The sequence below is a fragment of the Podarcis cretensis genome (assembly GCF_951804945.1).
Source record: "Podarcis cretensis genome assembly, chromosome: 15".
Taxonomy (NCBI): Eukaryota; Metazoa; Chordata; class Lepidosauria; order Squamata; family Lacertidae; genus Podarcis; species Podarcis cretensis.
In genome coordinates, this window is record NC_137185.1 from 1,169,080 (window position 1) to 1,186,957 (window position 17,878).

Below are 17,878 nucleotides of genomic sequence, written 5' to 3' on the forward strand. Positions count from 1 at the left end.
GCTACTGTTATTTACTGCTTGTAAGCTGCGATGGATAACAGCATAGAAATACAATCAAACCAAGCTTCTAAGGAGGCCTTTTTGCCACCGGGTCCTGCTGTTGCACGTCTTTCCAGGCACTTCTGTGGGAAGCAGACAGGAGGGCTCGATTGGGGTAGACACCCCCACCCCACATTCTAGTCCAGCAGAAGCGAGTCTCTTCTCCTGTTTTGCTGCTTGGAATCTGCTGTGGCTGCAGCAGCTTTAAATGAAGCCACTTAATATTGTTTGCACTGGCTGGCAGCCTGCTCCCCCCCCCCCCCCAGGATTGCATGCTGGGGACATTGCCACCTCTACTGGTAGATGCTGCCTGGGACAACATGGGTCTTCTGTATGCCAAGCATTAGCCCTTCCCTAGAAGTTGGGACGCAGGTGGCGCTGTGGGTTAAAGCCTCAGCGCCTAGGGCTTGCCGATCGAAAGGTCGGCGGTTCGAATCCCTGCGGCGGGGTGCGCTCCCGCTGCTGGGTCCCAGCGCCTGCCAACCTAGCAGTTCGAAAGCACCTCCGGGTGCAAGTAGATAAATAGGGACTGCTTACCAGCGGGAAGGTAAACGGCGTTTCCGTGTGCGGCTCTGGCTCGCCAGAGCAGCGATGTCACGCTGGCCACGTGACCCGGAAGTGTCTCCGGACAGCGCTGGCCCCCGGCCTCTTAAGTGAGATGGGCGCACAACCCCAGAGTCTGTCAAGACTGGCCCGTACGGGCAGGGGTACCTTTACCTTTACCTAGAAGTTGGTATGCAGAAAAGTTAGAGTGGAGGCAGGAAGCAATGGAAAGCAAGGAATATCTTTATTTTTCTGTTGCAGCAGAATCCTCGCCATCACCTTGAAGGAGGTGATGCCCCAGGATAAAGGTGTGTCAGTGCTTTTGAAGACCAGAGGCTTTCAACCTTTTTGAGTCCACGGCTCCCTTGTCCAACTGCAATCTTTCTGTGTCTCCCCTGAGGGTAACACTCCAAGCCTCAGAAGCCCAGTTATGCCACCCCTTGTCTGCAAAACTGACAGCCCCTCAGCGTTTTTAAAACTCCCTTTGTGTTCACTCAGACTCCTCTGCTCTCCCATCTCCTTGGGAGTCTTCTGGACAGCAGCCACCACTCCACCCCAAAGAGAGGTGTCTCCTCCTGCCACCCCCCCCCCCCGGGCGGGGGGGGGGGAGTTGCCCCCAGCCTTAGTGGCCTGATGGAAAAAGAGATGTGAGTGGGCATCAGAGGAGGGAGAAAAGGAAGGAAAGAGGGACAGAGGCCAGAGTTGCCTGCGGCATCCCATCATTCAAAGCACTCCAGGGTGCCATGCTGAAAACCTCTGGACTAGGGGTCAGACATGGCTGCAGTCTTGCTCTCTGTCCTATTTTAAAAAGGTGTTTTGTTGGAAGCCGCCCAGAGTGGCTGGGGAAACGCAGCCAGATGGGTGGGGTATAAATAATAGTAAAGGTAAAGGCACCCCTGCCCGTACGGGCCAGTCTTGACAGACTCTAGGGTTGTGCGCCCATCTCACTCAAGAGGCCGGGGGCCAGCGCTGTCCGGAAACACTTCCGGGTCACATGGCCAGCGTGACAAAGCTGCATCTGGCGAGCCAGCGCAGCACACGGAAACGCCGTTTACCTTCCCACCAGTAAGTGGTCCCTATTTATCTACTTGCACCCGGGGGTGCTTTCGAACTGCTAGGTTGGCAGGCGCTGGGACCGAGCAGCGGGAGCGCACCCCGCCACAGGGATTCGAACCGCTGACCTTTCGATCGGCAAGCCCTAGGCGCTGAGGCTTTTACCCACAGCGCCACCCGCGTCCTCTGTCCTATTTTAGATCACTTTTATTTGGTGATATTGGCATTCCAGAAAACAGGGCAGGTGCTGTTTGTTTTCTACGCCCTTGAAGAGACTGAATAAAAATCATTGATTTTTTAGAAAAGTATAAAAATAGAAAACTCAGCCAGATGGGCGGGGTATAAATAATAAATTATTCTTAATTATTATTATTAACATACATCCATAAATGACAAGTGTCATGGTTAAAGCAATTAAAGTGTTAAAATACTCATTTTTGTTTTATACTTTGGTGTTTTATGCAATGTTGCTCATGTTTCTTTCCCCTGATGAATATTACATATCTCTGTTACTTGAAATAAATGAATAAGACTTGTCTGCGTCCCTTGATTTCAAAGGCTCCGCCCTTGCCTGCCACTCCAAACGTGGCCGCGGGGAGGCGAGCTAAACCACAACTCCCGTCGCGCACCGCGGCGCTCCATAGCCCCGTGAGGCCTCGTGGCGCGCATGCTCCCTCCTGCGTAGCCGGCTGTGCGGGAGCCCCGCCCCGGAAATCCCTTCCGCCCAGCCGCTCGCGGCTCTCCGCGGGACTTCTCGCGGCGTTTGGACGCCGTAGCCTCGCGAGAGCTAGCGCTATAAGCTGGCGCGGGGCTCACGTGGTTCCCTCTTTTTTCGTCTGCCTTTCCAAGATGGCGCCGAAAGTGAAGAAGGAGGGTGAGCCTCGTGGTGGGGGTTCGGGGGGGCGCCCTCCCTGGGGCAGCCGTGCACCTGGGGGGGCTGCAATGCGGGGAGGGAGTTATTTCACCCCCTATAATTGTTCTAGCTCTGTTATTTAACTTTCTCTTCTGGGGGGGCTGTTGGGAAGGGTTTGTCGGGGGGAGCTGCTGGTTTCTCCCCCCCAAGTTGGAAGTGGTTTGGCTGCAAGGCAGCCCTCAAATAGGGGAGGGGGCTAAATTATGGGGAGGGAGGAGGTGGTGAATTGGGGGGGGTGTTCAGAAGGGCTTGTTTCCTGGGGTGGGGGAGGCTGCTGGTTTGCTCATTCTTCTCTCAGCACTGCTCGCCACCAAGGGGGCTTGGATGAAGTGGGGTTGGGGAGACTGACATGGTACTGGCCCCCAAATTTGGGTGTAAGAATGATTAGGAAGATTAGAATATGCAGCAGAAATAGATGGTTTGAGGAAACCATGGAAGCATGGAATGGAAGTCGACCAAAAAAGAAATCATTTATTGAATAGATTGAAATGTTTTCTCCTTCCTTTCTTTACCCCCTCTTCTTTTCTTTAAAAAAAAATATTTTATAGTCTACAAAAGAAAACCATAAAATAAATATAAAACAGGTCCAAAGCAATTGTCGTAGCAACAGTAAAAATACTGTTTATTTTGAAAAAACTATAAACAAGAAGAGATGGTATTGGCCACCAGCTTGGATGGCTTTAAAAGAAAATTTGACAGATTTATCGGGGAGGAGGGGGCTTCCTGGGCCTACTAACCACACAGTCAGAGGCAGCAAGTGCCTCTGAATAACGATTGCTGGGAATCACAGGGATACAAAGATTTCCCTCCTTCTCTTGTAATAGTGAAACCAAATGAAGCTGAATGTTGGAAGATTCAGGACAGTCCAAATTGGAAGGGGCATTGAGGGATTTCCAGCCCTGGCTGAGCCTGTAGGGTGACATGCATTTGTGTTTTATACCTGTCTGGCAGCCAGACCCATTTAACAAGTGAAGTGAGAGTTCACCTACTGCTGAGTGGCTTTCATTTCTGGCTTTTAGAAAGCTTGTAGGCTTCCTTCTTTTTCAAAATATGTTTTTATAGCAACAGGTAGCTTTCTCCCCCATCCCCCAAATCTTTATTAACTCTGAGCAGATTTCTGTACATGTTATTCTGCATGTTCTATAGAATCTGGCCTTTTCAGAAATGCTGCCCCGCCCCCCCCTTTACCCAAAGAGACACCCAGGGACCCACTATTTAACTTCATGAAATATTTTTTGTACAGCTGTAGTGTTGCTATTGCAGCCCACTCTTAAATCAGGTTGTGACCCAATAGATCCTGACTTACCAGTGGACTAAGATGGTGTTGAGGCAAACACTATAAATCTACCCTTCCCGTTCTCATGAAAAGAGACCTGTTGAATCAGACTAAACATTCAAATAGCCAGCCCAGCATCCTGTTGTCACAGTCGCCAACCAAATGGCAAGCAGACCATGATCACAACAGTACTGTCTACTTGTGTTCTCCTGTGACTGGTATTCAGAAGAGGTTGCACATAGCTGTCCTGGCTAATAGCCACTCAGAGCTTATGGGGTGAAGAAATACTCTGGGTGCTCTGGATGAATAAATACTCTTGCCTGTCCTGAATTCTCTAACACTGGGATAACCCACCTTCTTTCTAAATGAGGGTGGGCAACCACAACAACACACAATATGCCAATAGAGTTTGCACCATAGATTTGTATAAGGACAGTTTTATTTTCAGTCCCTGATGATCCCTAATATGGAATTTGCCTTTTCCACAGCATCTCGATGCTGGGGCGACATTTTCATTGTGTTGTCATAACTACAAGACCTCTCTTGACCATGCACTGCTAGTTCAGAGCCCATTAGTTTATGCAAAGATTTCCTTCCCCCTGTGGGTCACTAATAGCACGCATTTCTGTTACTTGAATTAATGTGGAGTAAATTGCATAGGCTTTAAAGGCCATGTGCTGACAATCCTGTCGAAGCTGTATGGGATGCGCAGAGGATCTTTCCCCCACCTCCCTGCTCATCCTCAGCTCTGTCTTCTCCTTGCAGCTGTCCCGGCTAAGACCGAGGCAAAATCCAAAGCCCTAAAAGCTAAAAAGGCAGTCCTGAAAGGTGTCCACAGTCACAAGAAGAAGAAAATCCGGACGTCCCCTACCTTCAGAAGGCCAAAAACACTGCGGTTACGGAGGCAGCCCAAGTATCCCAGGAAGAGTGCGCCAAGGAGGAACAAGTAAGTCGGCCCAAGAGATTCTCAGCGAGGCCCACCAAGCTCTGGTAGCCAGGCAAAATACCCATGACTTGTCTACTCATGTATTAAAAATGGATTTTTTTATGTCATATAGAATCTTCCTGCAATGAGTTCCACAGTGTCTTCCTTTAAAAATTGCTGATCAGTTTCTGCACTGTCCCTCTCAGCTCCACTCTATTTTGACAGTTTTGTTTATTTTTAAAAAATATTTCTGAAGAAAAGTAAAATATTTACACATAGAAAATATCATAGAAATAATCAAGTGCAATGTCTTTAGTAAAATATTTGGAGGATAAAACTAGATTTAGTCTATTTTTATGGTTACTTAATGATGATACATGAATGATGATTGCTGCTCCTGTTCTCCTCCTCCCCCAAATTGTTGAGGGAGCTTGAGAGTTTCCCCACAGGCATCTAGGTGTTCACTGTGAGAACAGGATGTGGGACAAATGTGCTGTTATCCTGCTCCAGCAGAACTCTTTTTATGTTCTCATCTCAGTTCTTTATGAATGCTACGCAGGCATGTTGAAAGCTGTTTTATCCAGAGTCAGACCACTGACCCTTCTAGCTCAGCATTGTCTGCTCTGACTGGCAGAGGTACTGGCAGGAGGGACTTTCCCAGCCCTACCTGGAGATTCCCCTGGGGATTGAATCTGGGACCTCCGGCGCTTCCCAAGTCAGGCTGTTGGCCCATCTATCTTAAGCGCACAGACTGGCGGATGCCCTCTAGGATTTCAGGCAGGGAGGATATTCCCCAGCCCCACTGAAGATGCTGGAGGTTGAACTGGAGACCCCCTTTTGCATGCAGAGCAGGGGTTCCATTGCTGAGCCCGTGGCCTTCCCCTTTGGCTAAGGATCAAAGGTGCAGAGGATGATGCTTTAGCGACCAAAGCCTGATTGGTTGTGATTACAGCTTAATAGTGACTGATGCACCTGAATCTCATGTGTATTTGAGGACCTCTCACCCCCACCACTTCTGTGAGTAACTGAAACAGCCCCCTTTTGCTGCCCTCCTTCCCAGGTTGGACCACTATGCCATCATCAAGTTCCCCCTGACCACTGAATCGGCCATGAAGAAGATTGAAGACAACAACACCCTGGTGTTCATCGTGGACGTGAAAGCAAACAAGCACCAAATCAAGCAGGCTGTGAAAAAGCTCTACGACATTGACGTGGCAAAGGTCAACACGCTTATCAGGTGAGCAGAGACCGTTTTTGTGTGTGTGTGTGTGAGAGAGAGAGAGAGAGAACGCTCAAGCAGGGAGAGGCAGGTACGCTTGTGCAAATGATGGAAACATTATCGACTGAAGAAAGTGATGCTTTCAAAGGAACCACTGATGCACAAAAAATGCCCCTCCAGGGATCAACAGAGGTGTAAGAATTCTCAGGGGAGGGTATTTGCTGTCTGTAAAGCTTTATTTCATTTTATAATGTACAGTATATCAAACAGAGAACAGTAATAACAGATTAAAATCATGGAGATGGAAAACAAAGCTGTAAAACAGGCACATAGAACAAGTACAGTGGCAACGTGGGTTAAAACAACAACATTCCATGGTTCCATTGCACATGTCATAACAGGAACGCCAAATCATATAAAAAGTGTCCGGATGTTCTAGTCCTTATCGACATCTCAGATTATGCACAATTTTCTCCTGGTAGCTATATTCCAGAGTGGGTGGTACCAAGCGTCCAGTGTAAGTTTTTGGACTGGAAAATAAGGTTTTCTTTAAACATATGGTTGGAATCTTAGCATCTTGCAATTGTAAAGTAACTCAAAGCACACACCTAAAATTTAAATGAGGAGCAAGTGCTGTTAAGAGGAAGAGCATGGATTTTGATTTTTTTAATATTAAAAAAAAGTTCTACTTGCTTGAGGTAGTAAAATAAACTGAAGCAAGAATATCGCACACCGCACTTATCTTAGGAAACAAATGTGCACCAGGGCTTTTGAGAGCTAACACCACCTGTCTCCTTCCAGGCCTGATGGTGAGAAGAAAGCCTATGTCCGCCTTGCTCCAGACTATGACGCGCTAGATGTTGCCAACAAGGTAAGGAGGGAGAGGCCGATAGATCCTTTCCCCATAGCTGTGACTAACGGGGCCTTGGAGTAAGGGCAGGCAGGGCCTGGCTGCTGGATCAGGCCAAAGGGGGCCTGGCTAGAGCAGCATCTAGTCCCTGTAGAAGCCAGCCAAATTCCCCAGAAGGAAGCCCACAAGCAAGAGTGAGTGCAAGAGCGCTCTCCCCATTTGAGAGTCCTGGAATTACCAGCCAGGAGAAGAGGAGGTAGAATGGCCATCTTCACATATCAAAAGGGCTGTCGCATGGAAGACGGAGCAAACCAATAGGTTCAAATTGAAAGAGAGGAAATTTTGAGTAATAATAATAATAATTATTTCTATCCCGCCCGCCACAGCCGGGCTCAGAGTGGCTAACAACAATAAAAGTAACACAGCATTCTAAAATCAATTCATTTTAAAATCAATTCAAAATCAAATTAGTGACAACCATTGGGCTAGAGTTCTGTGAGGATTACCAGAGGAGGGGGTCAGACTGTGCCCTGGCCAAAGGCCTGGTGGAACAGCTCCATCTTGCAGGCCCTGTGGAAAGCTATCGGGGCCACGGCTGAAAAGGCACTGGCTTTGGTTGAGGCCAGTCTAACCTTAGTAAACATTAGGAATAACTTTCTGAGAGCTGGAACAGACTTCCTCAGAAGGTGGTGAACTCTCCTTCATTGAGGGGTTTAAAACAGGCCGGATGGCCACCTGTCAGGGATTCTTTAGCTGTGATTCCTGCATGCCGGGGGGGGGGGGAGGTTGGACTAGATGAGCCTTGGAGGTCCCTTCCACCTTTACAGTTCTGTGATTCTGGTCATTACTGCTAGATTTTCTGTTATGGCTGAGAATACTTGCTAGCTGATGGGGTTTCTAGGAAATAGCCCCAGATCTCAAATTCTTCGACAGTTTTTGCACTATGAGGCTGAGTTGTGTAGCAAAGTGTGTAGGCCGCTGTGAAGCTCCTTTGCTAGAAGATGGCAGGTTTTTCCCCCCCAAGGAGGGAGCAGCGCAGTGGGTGGGTGTGAATCCCCAAGTGGTAGAAAAGCTGGGGGAGATCAGACGACTAATGCAATTCTTCGCTTTTTTTGTGTGTTTCCAGATTGGTATCATCTAAGTGGCCCGTTGCCAGCATTGTATGAAAAGACCTCCCACCTCTGAAATGCATTTTGTACAAAATGTTTCCTATAGACTCCTGAGTCTAATCCCACCAGTATCTGTAAAAGGATTTTGCAATAAATTGCATCTTGGGCTCCATAAGTAACTCCAGATGTGCTTTCAAACAAATGCCAAAGTTGGGGGGGTGGGGAGAGGGAGAGAAGGGGTCAGCTTTGTCACCAGGCAAGCCCTTGGAGTGTGGGTCTGCAGGCATCTGAAACCATGCTTATGTGTCTTCTTATTCTTTGGGAGCGGAATGATGTCTCCTTGTCTGCAGAAATCCAAAACGGAAGTTGCCGTTTTCAACTTAAAGCAATTTCTACATCTGTTCAAAATTGGGCACTTCCACTTTCTGACCACGGGGAGGCAGATGTCGAGAGTGAGAGAGACGGAAGCTGGTTGAAACCGCAGCCGTTTAGTGTTTTCTTTTTATAAGGGTGAAGAACTAAAGAGATTTTCCTTTGGAAAACAGGAGGGTTGTGGGTCCACACAGGTTTTCAAGCATCAACAACTCTGTCTGCCCCCCAACCCAGTGCTTCAGTGGCAGTTAAGCTACTGCCAAAATCTGTTTGGCAAAAGACTGGAGCCTTGAGGTGGTTAGCCAGCCCTTTTTCTAGCCCAAGGGCTGCATGGGATCATTGCAGTTCCTCTGGGGCCGCCTGACCCGCCCACACTCTTCTGCAACCAGGTACGTGCATATTGATAAAATAAGCCATGCAGACACGCACACACAAGAAAATGGGGAAGGAATAAGGAAAGGGTGTGTCTAGCTATATATAATTTAGCAAAATGTATATGCCGCTTGATTGTACTAAAGCCTCTAAGAAGATTACAGTTACAGATAAAAATGATCAATTAAAAACATTTTAAAATGATTTAAGTAAAAGAGATTAAAATGCATGCCAGCATCTACCTGTGTGTGGCTGGTGTTGCCTAAGCAAAAATGCTTTAAGCAGACATGGCAGAGAGTTCAGGAAAGGCACCTGCCTGTTATCAAGAGGCAGGGAGTTCCAGAGGGCACGTGCCCCCGCACTAAAGTGCCACTTCCTTTCAACTGCAGAGCTGGTATTGGAAAGATCAGAGCGCTTGAGCTCTGGGAGTGATGCAATCTTGCAGGTGACCTGGTCCCAAGTTAAGGGTTTTAGATTCTAGCAGGAACACCTTGAGCCTGACCTGGTAGCAAACTGGCAACCAAGTGCAGATGTTCTTGGAGCACAGATGTTCTATCAGTATCCATGGGGCAGCATTCTGCCCAAACTGCAGCTTCTGGGTCATCCAGTATTATATAATATTGCCAGAAACAGTTACAATATACCATATAGCCTTTGGTATACCATGTCAGAACTCTTCCATGGGTACCTTTTGGGGTGGGAGAACAGCTTTTACCCTTTGGATGCTGCTGGAGTGCAATTCTTGCTCCCCCCCAAATTTTACAGGTCAAAAGTCATAAGACCTTAAGAAGGACCCTGCTAGATCAGACCAGAGGCTCACTGGTCCACCAAGCACAATGCCAACAACTGATATTCGGGAGCATTACTGCATCTGGTTGTGGGGACAGACCATAGCCATCATGGCTACTAGCCATAAATAGCTGCCTTCTCCTTGAATGTGTCCAATAATGATAATGATAATAATAATCCTCTCTTAAAGCCACCACTGCCTCCTGCAGAAGGGAGTTCCACAGTTAACTGTTCTGAGAAAGAAAGGAGGACTTTCTTTTCTCTATCTTGAATCTTCAACTTCATTGGCTGTTCACGAGTTCCAGTTTTATGAGGAAGAAAAGCACTTTCTCCATGCTATGCTAAATTCCTTATCCTGTCTCCTCTTCCTCACTGTTTCTCTAAACTAGAGAAAACCCAAACACCGCAGCCTTCCCTCCGTCTGTTTCAGTCACCCTTTTCTGAACCTTTCCCAACTCTCCCGTCGCCAGAGCCTTTTTAACTTGAGATGCTATTGAGGGTTGAACCTGGCACCCTCTGCCTGCTGCAACGTGGGGCTCCGTCTCAAAGCTACAGTTTCTCCCATTGTGCCAAAGGCATTGTACCCGTGGGAGAGTTGAGAAGACGCTGCTTTAGTCAACAGCTGCCTTGGGGCGAAATGCAAGACTCCCTTCCCAGCTGCCTTTGCGCCTGGCCTGATTGGAAACCCGAATCGCTTTGTTAGCAATCCAGCGGCAGGAAATCTGCTCACCTGCACGTGCCCTCAGTTTGCCATTTATTCCGAGGTTCCGTTTTACTTGGGGACGCCGGGGTTGAAGCTTGAACCCTCCCTGTGGCCCATTACCCAGTTCCCTCCCGCACTGCCTGGTACCATTCCCCAGAACAAAGACCATAAAAAGAGCTGGGAAAAGCAGCAACGATAAGCAAGAATGCGATGGATTTTATTAAACTTCTGTACGGTGCAAGTGGAGGACAGGAAGGTGTTTCTGAACCTGAGAGCCTGCTGGAGGGCCAATAGCCCATCTATTCCCACACCCTCACAGGGGCCAACCAGAGGTTCCCAAAGGAAACCTCCAAAGCCGGGTCTGAGCCTAAGAGCCCTCTTTCCCTCCTGCAGTTGCCAGCCACTGGTATCAAAAAACTTTGATCAAAAAACCGGTCTTGAAAGACCTACATTGGCTCCCAGTATGTTTCCGAGCACAATTCAAAACGGCCTCAGCCCAAAGACCTGAAGGAGCGTCTCCACCCCCATCGTTCTGCCCGGACACTGAGGTCCAGCGCCAAGGGCCTTCTGGCAGTTCCCTTGCTGAGAGAAGCCAAGTTACAGGGAACCAGGCAGAGGGCCTTCTTGGTGGTGGCACCTGCCCTGTGGAACACCCATCAGATGTCAAAGAAATAAACAACTATCTGGCATTTAGAAGTCATCTGAAGGCATCTCTGATTAGGGAAGTTTTTAATGTTTGGTGAATTACGGTATTTTAATATTTTGTTGGAAGCCGCCCAGAGTGGCTGGAGAAGCCCAGCCAGATGGGTGGGGTATAAATAATAAATTATTAGTGGCAGTTCATGGCATTCTCTGTGAATCTGCCTTTTCTTTTAAAGACACTGGGTTGGTCCCCCTCCCTGGGGAAGTGAGTTCCAGAGTTTAACAATGCGCTTTGTGAAGGACTCCCTGGAGCGATGGTGCCACGGAGCTCTCTCAGCCTGAAGAGCACTTGGGTGCTCTTAAACTTCCTTTGATTAACTGACGAGAACCGTTGCCTTCCATTTGGCAATGGGGTTGGCTGCCAAGAATTTCCCCATAAGTGGGAGGCATGTTGCAAGTGGGGCTGGATGCTGGGTGCTTTAGCAAGGGCGGGCAGTGCCTGTTTGGATCTGGGACGTGGGGTGGGCGAGAGAGTTTGGAGTGGGGTGAAAGTGGAGCAGTTGGAGTGGGGGCCCTGGATGGGCGTGCACCAAATCGCTTAATCTCAAGGAGGTGGATTGGCTATAGATCCTCACAGCAGCTACAGCTTCATGAAAAGCGCCCCAGTCTCCTGTTGGGACACCCAGATGCTCCAAAGCGGAACTCGAAAGCAGGGCATGAACACAAGAGTCCTGTGGTTTCCAGCAACTGGTATTCAGAAGCATTGCTGCCTCCAATCGTGGAGGCTGGGCAGAGAAATCATGGCTAGCAGCCCTCCAGAGCCCTCTCCTCTTCCATGAATTTGTCCAATCCTCTTTTAAAGCCATCCAAGTTGGCCATCACTGCTTCTAGTGGCAGGGAGTTCCACAGCTGAACTAAGCGCTGGGGAACAGAGCAGCTTAACCGTAGGGGAACCGAGCTGGAAGCTGCCCAGAATGGTTGGGGAAACCCAGGTGGGCGGGGTATAAATAATAAAAATATTATTATATATTATTATCAGATGCAGGTTGTGAGCACACTCTTAACGCGCTGCAGAGAGAAGGAAAGCCATCACTCTGGCAAAAGCTTGCAGCTGGAACGCTGCCACCTCCTGGGTTTCTGGGGCCCTCAAGAGTCCCAGGATGGGAACAAGGCGTCACCAGGTTGACTGAGACAAGGACCCTCTCAGCTGAAGTGGTCACATGCCTGAGCAGCTGTTTTGGAGATTCAATCTCCACAAAGAACAGTAAATACCTGCTGTTCTGTAGTGTTTGGCATTCAGAGGTAGGTTGCCTCTGATGCTGGAGAGAGAGCATCCAGCATCTCTGGAGAGAGAGCATCCAGAATTTCTTCTCTGTTAATTTGTCCTAATCTTTCAAAACCATCAAGGCGAGCGAGTTGCAGCGGCGCCTTGTGGCAGCCAGTTCCACAGGTTCACCACGCCCGGCCATTTCATTCTCTCTGGTCTGAATCTTTTATTTTCATTAGATGACTCAATCTTCTGGTATTGTGGAAGGAGAGTTTAGGGCAGAAAGAAAAGGGGGGAAAGTCCTTCACGCTGCAGAGAGTTGAACAGTGGAACTCCCTGCCACAGGAGGCAGGGATAATGGCCACCAACCTGGATGGCTTTAATAGAGGATTGGACAAATTCCTGGATGAGATTGCTCTGCCTCCATAGTCAGAGGCAGCAAGGCTTTCGAATACTGTACCAGGTGCTGGAGACCTCAGATGGGGGAAGAGTCTCCTCCTGTTCGAATCCTGTTTGTGCATTTCTCCATTCGATTCTGTTCATTGCACTTACATTCCCCCCTTCATGCAAGGGGCGCTTGACAACACCCTGTGAGGTAGGAGAGACTGAGTGGCCCAAGGTCACTCAAGGGGCTTCCATAGCTGAGCAGCTATTTGAACCCTGGTCACTTTTCACCAGTACACAGCCCTGGCTGGTTGGCCACTGTGAAAACAGGATGCTTGCCGGACTAGATGAGCCACTGGCTTGATCCAGCAAGCGCTTAGGTTCAGAAAACAAGAAAAACCTCTCCCTGCCCTTTGCTTGCACCGTACATGAATGCTATAAAAAGCCATCACAGCCAATTGCTGCTTTTCCTGACGCTCCAATACGGTCAGTTTCCAAATCAACGGTTTTACGATTCCAGCAGGGGATTTGCTTCCTTCCCTCGGACCATTTAAGTTGCCCTTGACAGCAACCAGAAGCAATTCAATGAAGGCTGTGTGCGCTTTACGTGGTCACATGAGTCCATGAACCCAGAACAAACTCCTGAAGCTGCGTCTGCATGGCAAAACCTCCTTGACGTTCAGGAAAGAAAACTCAACATCCCATTTAGCAGTTCAGGCATGCAGAGAGCGCCAGGGCCAGATTTTTTTGGCCAGTCTTGGTGGGAAAAGGACTTGGGGGGGGGGTGAGACCGCCTGCCAGTGTCCCTTTTGCACAAGTTGGGCTTGCAAAGTTCCCCGATTAATCTACGCTTTCTTCCCATAAAGTCCTCCCCATTCTTGGAGCCAGAAATCTGTCCAAATTCAACACAAATATGGGTTGCCTGGGCCGGGCAGAGATCCTTCCAAAACAAGCCATTCCAGAATTGTAGAATTGGAAGGGCCCTCCAAAGGTCATCCAGTCCAACCCCCTGCAATACAGGGATCGCCATGCACCCTCTGCTTAAAAACCTCCAAGGAAGAAGAAACCACCACCTTCTGTGAGTGTCCCACCATCAAACAGCTCTTACCATCAGAAAGTTATTCCTAATGTTCAAGTCAAAATCTCCTTGTAATTTGAATCGGCCAAACTTTTTAACATTTCATTCTCTTCCTGCAAGTTCCTAGTCCTTATGATTATGCTGGGAAACGGGCAATGTATTGGGAGATGGATTCGCAGTCCCTTCTCTGCTCCTTGGGTCTCTCACAACAATCTACCTCGCTTGGTTGTTGTTTCTGAGCTCCTGCTGGGACCCAGATGGGAATAACTTGCCCTACTTTAGTGCAGACAACCAGTAACTTCTTGTGCTAAGATACAACTGGTGTGATAGCAGCATTCCACCTCTTTTTATCTGGCCAAAGCCATTAATGCACCCTCTGGCCTTATCCTCCTAGCTTCTATAACTACTGCTCTCTCTGATCTCATTGCCAGGGCTGGCTGGGGCAGATAAAGTTGCAATCCACAAACATCTGGAAGGTTATATTCTTTCCACGGCGGACGCCGCAAACTTGCTTTGTATTTAACTGGGCTCTCTCCCCTTCTCTATTCATTTAATTTAAAAAATACTTGGATGGAAACATAAACCCCTTCTCACTTGTGATCCCCAGAAACTATTCAGAATAGACTGTGCTGAACACTGGAGGCACGACAAGGCCTTCACCAATGTTGTATCGTCTAATCCTCTTTTAAGGCTGCCCGGTTTCATGGCCATCGGCGCATCTTGCGGCAGAGAGTTCCAGAAGTTAACTCTTCTTGTTTCAGGCAAATGCATAAGAAGCAAAAATAATTATGCAATGCCAGCAATTGTTGTTGTCAGTTACTCAGGGTTGAGAAATGAGGAAGGAGTCTTTAAAAAAAAAAAAATCAAAGGCATACTAAGTTGCACCTAGCTCAACATTGTCTGCACTGACTGGCAGCAGTTCTCCAATATTTCATATTGGGGGGGGGGGTTTCCTCTCCCAGCCCTACCTGGAGATGCCCCTGGGGTTCGGACCTGGGTTCTTCTGCATGCAAGGCTGATGTTCTGCCACTATGCGGCAGCTCTTCACTTAAAAATTCAATATTCTAGTCCTCATGGTCTGGAATAAGGAAGTGACTTAAATGGGAACATAGGAAGTTGCCTTATTCCAAACCAGACCCATTGGTCTATCCAGCTCCGTATTGTCTGACCTGCACTTGTCATCCGAGGTCCCGCTCCTGGAGAAGTTTGGAGAGCGGCAACACAAGAACGGGCCTTTTTGGTGGTGGCTTCCAAAACTGTGGGATGCTCTCCCCAGAGAGGATTGCCTGGCGCCATCATTGCATGCCTTCAGGTGCCAGGCAAAACCATTCATTTTTGGCCATTAAATAATCTAAGGCTTGTAAAACGGGGGGAGGGGGAGGCTGTTATTCTGATGATTATTTTTCTATTTGGCTGTCAGTATGCTTTTTATTATGGTTCAATCATTGATGTTTTGTAATGTATTTCTTATGTTGTGTACCGCCCCAAGATCTTTTGATAAAGGGTGGTATAAAATAATAATAATTTATACCCCTAAACCCCGCCCATCTGGCTGGGATTCCCCAGCCACTCTGGGCGGCTTCCAACAAAATATTAAAATACAGTAATGCATCAAGCATTAAAAGCTTCCCTAAACAGGGCTGCCTTCAGATGTCTTCTAAATGCCAGGAAATGTTTATTTCCTTGACATCTGACATCGTTCGGGCTTAACAATGGGGGTGGAGACGCTCCTTCAGATATACTGGACCAAGGCCATTTAGGGCTTTAAAGTATATAAATTTAATTAATAATAATCAGTGGGGTTTTTTCCTGGGGGTACGCATACCCCTAAACATTTTGTGAATCTAAGTTTGGCCTCATTGAGGGGCAGTATTTCAATATGAGAAGGAAAGTGAGAGTACCCCTAAACATTTTTGAAAGAAAAAAGCACTGATATTAATATTATTAATAATACCTACACTGACTGATAGCGGCTTTCTGGGGTTTCTGGCAGTGGGTGTCTCTCCCAGCCCTCCATGGAGATTTCATTGTGGACTAATAATAATAATGCCTACACTGACTGGTAGCGGCTTTCTGGGGTTTCTGGCAGTGGGTGTCCCTCCCAGCCCCCCATGGAGATTTCAGGGTGGACTAAACCTGGGCAGCTCCACCACTCAGCTGCTGCCAGGTGTGTTTCTCTGAGCTGTGCCCTTGCTAGCTGGCACCATGCCCAGGGAGAAGAGCAGGCATGGATGCAACAACCCCCTCCTGGAGAAAACAGTTTCCAATTCCCATCACAGCTCATTGTGGCTCAGCAGCCGAGATCTCAGGGATATGCCAGTGGGGGGGCAAGAGAGTCCTTTGTTGTTGCTGCCACACACACCCCGGCCTCAAAACCCACAGTGCCTCTTTCGAGGCAGCACAGAGGCGCCCTCCCCATGGCAACCGGCTGGTTTTTCCACTCAGCCCGGCCTGGATCCCAAGCTGGGGATTGGATGGGCGTCTCAGGTGAGGCGCCAGCCAGCCAAGCAGATCCCGACTCTCGCTGTGGGACCGTTTGCAAGGCAACGGCAGCACCCTGTCGGCTCTGCTCAGCCCCAAGAGGCCGGCTGGGAGACGCATTTTCAGGGCACAGAGAGTTTGCTGTTTGACAAGAGGCTCTCGCTCCCTCCTCCGCGCCACCACTAATGTCCAAAAGGAGCCTAAGAAGAGCTGGCTGGGTCAGGCCAAAGGGGGCCCATCTGACTATATGGAACTTGCCGAACTGACCGGGAGTCTCCGAGACCCGAGAGAAGAGGCGGTGGAAGAAGATTAAAGAATATTGGAAAAAAATATGTTAATATTTAAATCTCAGAATAGCTTTGGAAGTGGATGTAGGCCGTAGGGTGAGGAGGAGAAGATAGTGTATTTTAAAATAGTATTACTTGTAAGGGGTAAAATGGCAAGGTTTTTATGGTAAAAGTAAGTGTGATTAAAAAATATGGTTAAAAACTATGATATATGTAAACTGCTAAAGGTGAGGTAAAATGAAAATCAGATAGGGGGGACGTGGGGAAGCTCGCCTAACAATGTTTAGAAAAAAAAGGGTAGGACAAGAATTTGCTTCTATTGCCTGTTTTTCTGTTTGTGTTATAAAATGAATAAAAAAATTGGGGGGGGAGGGGAGCCCATCTGGTCCAGCATCCTCTTCACAAAGTGGCCAATGAGATACCCATTAGGGGTAACCCGCAGGCGGGATTCTCTCCCTGCCTCTAGATAAAATAGCCACCAGGGCTAGGAGCCATTGATAGAATCCTAGAACTGTAGAGTTGGCAAGGGTCCCCCAAAGATCATCCAGTCCAACCCCCTGCATTTCAGGAGTCGGAGCTGAAGAATCCCTACCAGATGACCATCCAAACACTGCTTAAAAACCTCAATCGAAGGAGCACCCACCACTTTCCAAGTCGTCTGTTGCACCGTCAAACAACTCTTCTCAGAAAGTTCTTCCTGATGTTGAGTTGGAATCTCCTTTTAAGTCCTGCCCTCCTGCTCTCCTTTCGAGTCCTGCCCTCCGGAGCAGGAGAAAACAAGCCTGCTGCCTCTTCCATGTGAGATATTTGAAGATGGCTCTCCTATCTCCTCTCAGATTCCTATCATCCAGGCTAAACATCCCCAACTCCCTCAACCATTCCTCTTAAGACTCTGTTTCCAGACCCTTGATTATCTTGGTTGCCCTCCTCTGCCCACCTCCCAGTTTGTCAATATCCTTCTTAAACTGGGGTGCCCACAACTGGACACAGGACTCCAGGTGTCTTCTCAGGTCCCACTGTCAGGACTGCAGAAAAAACGTGAAAATTCCTAAACTGTTTTTTTTTAAAAAAAATTAGACTTAGCTTGATGAGCATCCTGTTTTCCCCAAATGGCCAACCAGATGGCCCAATGGGAACCCTTCAAGCAGGTTACCTGACTGCGGTAGCACTTTACCGCTTTTGCTTCAGAGCAGCTTGAAATTCAGGGGTACACTGCTCCTGAAGGTGGAGGCTCCACCTAGCCAGCCTGACAGGAAGCATTCAAGAGCCTTCTCCTGCTCAGTGGAGTCGTCTAGACCTCCTCTGAAGCAGCTAAACCAACCCCTACCTGGTGACAGCAATTCTGAAAGTTTGTTAAGCTTTGGGTGAAGGAAGTTTCTATTTTTTGTCGGGAAGTTTTATAAACCTCTTCTTCTTACTCACTCTTCTACTAAACTGAAAGAATCTCCAAACACTGAAGACTTGAGGTGGGGAAGCTCAAGCCTGGGGCTCAATGTGGCCCTCTGCTCCCTTCCATCAGGCCCTTGAGACTTTCCCCAGGCCGCAAACACTCCCCCCAAGGGGAATTGCCAGGCTG

General features: G+C 48.3%; 1 protein-coding gene and 1 long non-coding RNA gene across 2 annotated transcripts; one reads left to right on the forward strand and one right to left on the reverse strand.

Moving 5' to 3' along the window:
* The first annotated feature begins 2,362 nt into the window (after positions 1 to 2,362).
* Positions 2,363 to 8,102, forward strand: RPL23A (ribosomal protein L23a). The gene is made up of 5 exons (XM_079956096.1): positions 2,363 to 2,509; positions 4,590 to 4,770; positions 5,810 to 5,986; positions 6,770 to 6,839; positions 7,945 to 8,102. The coding sequence occupies exons 1-5, from the start codon at positions 2,485 to 2,487 to the stop codon at positions 7,957 to 7,959; spliced, it is 468 nt and encodes a 155-aa protein (XP_079812222.1). The 5' UTR covers positions 2,363 to 2,484; the 3' UTR covers positions 7,960 to 8,102.
* Positions 7,952 to 10,579, reverse strand: LOC307204523. Its single transcript, XR_013833728.1, has 2 exons — positions 10,358 to 10,579; positions 7,952 to 10,190 (listed from the first exon to the last, which is right to left on the reverse strand). It is a non-coding gene; the product is annotated as an uncharacterized lncRNA (long non-coding RNA).
* Positions 10,580 to 17,878: the final 7,299 nt, after the last annotated feature.

Bases quoted from the DNA above. Each gene is read 5' to 3' on its own strand.
- RPL23A (XM_079956096.1), top strand. From the start codon at position 2,485: ATGGCGCCGAAAGTGAAGAAGGAGG. The intron at 4,771-5,809 runs GTAAGTCGGCCC...CCTCCTTCCCAG, and splicing joins AGTGCGCCAAGGAGGAACAA to GTTGGACCACTATGCCATCA. The intron at 5,987-6,769 runs GTGAGCAGAGAC...GTCTCCTTCCAG, and splicing joins AAGGTCAACACGCTTATCAG to GCCTGATGGTGAGAAGAAAG.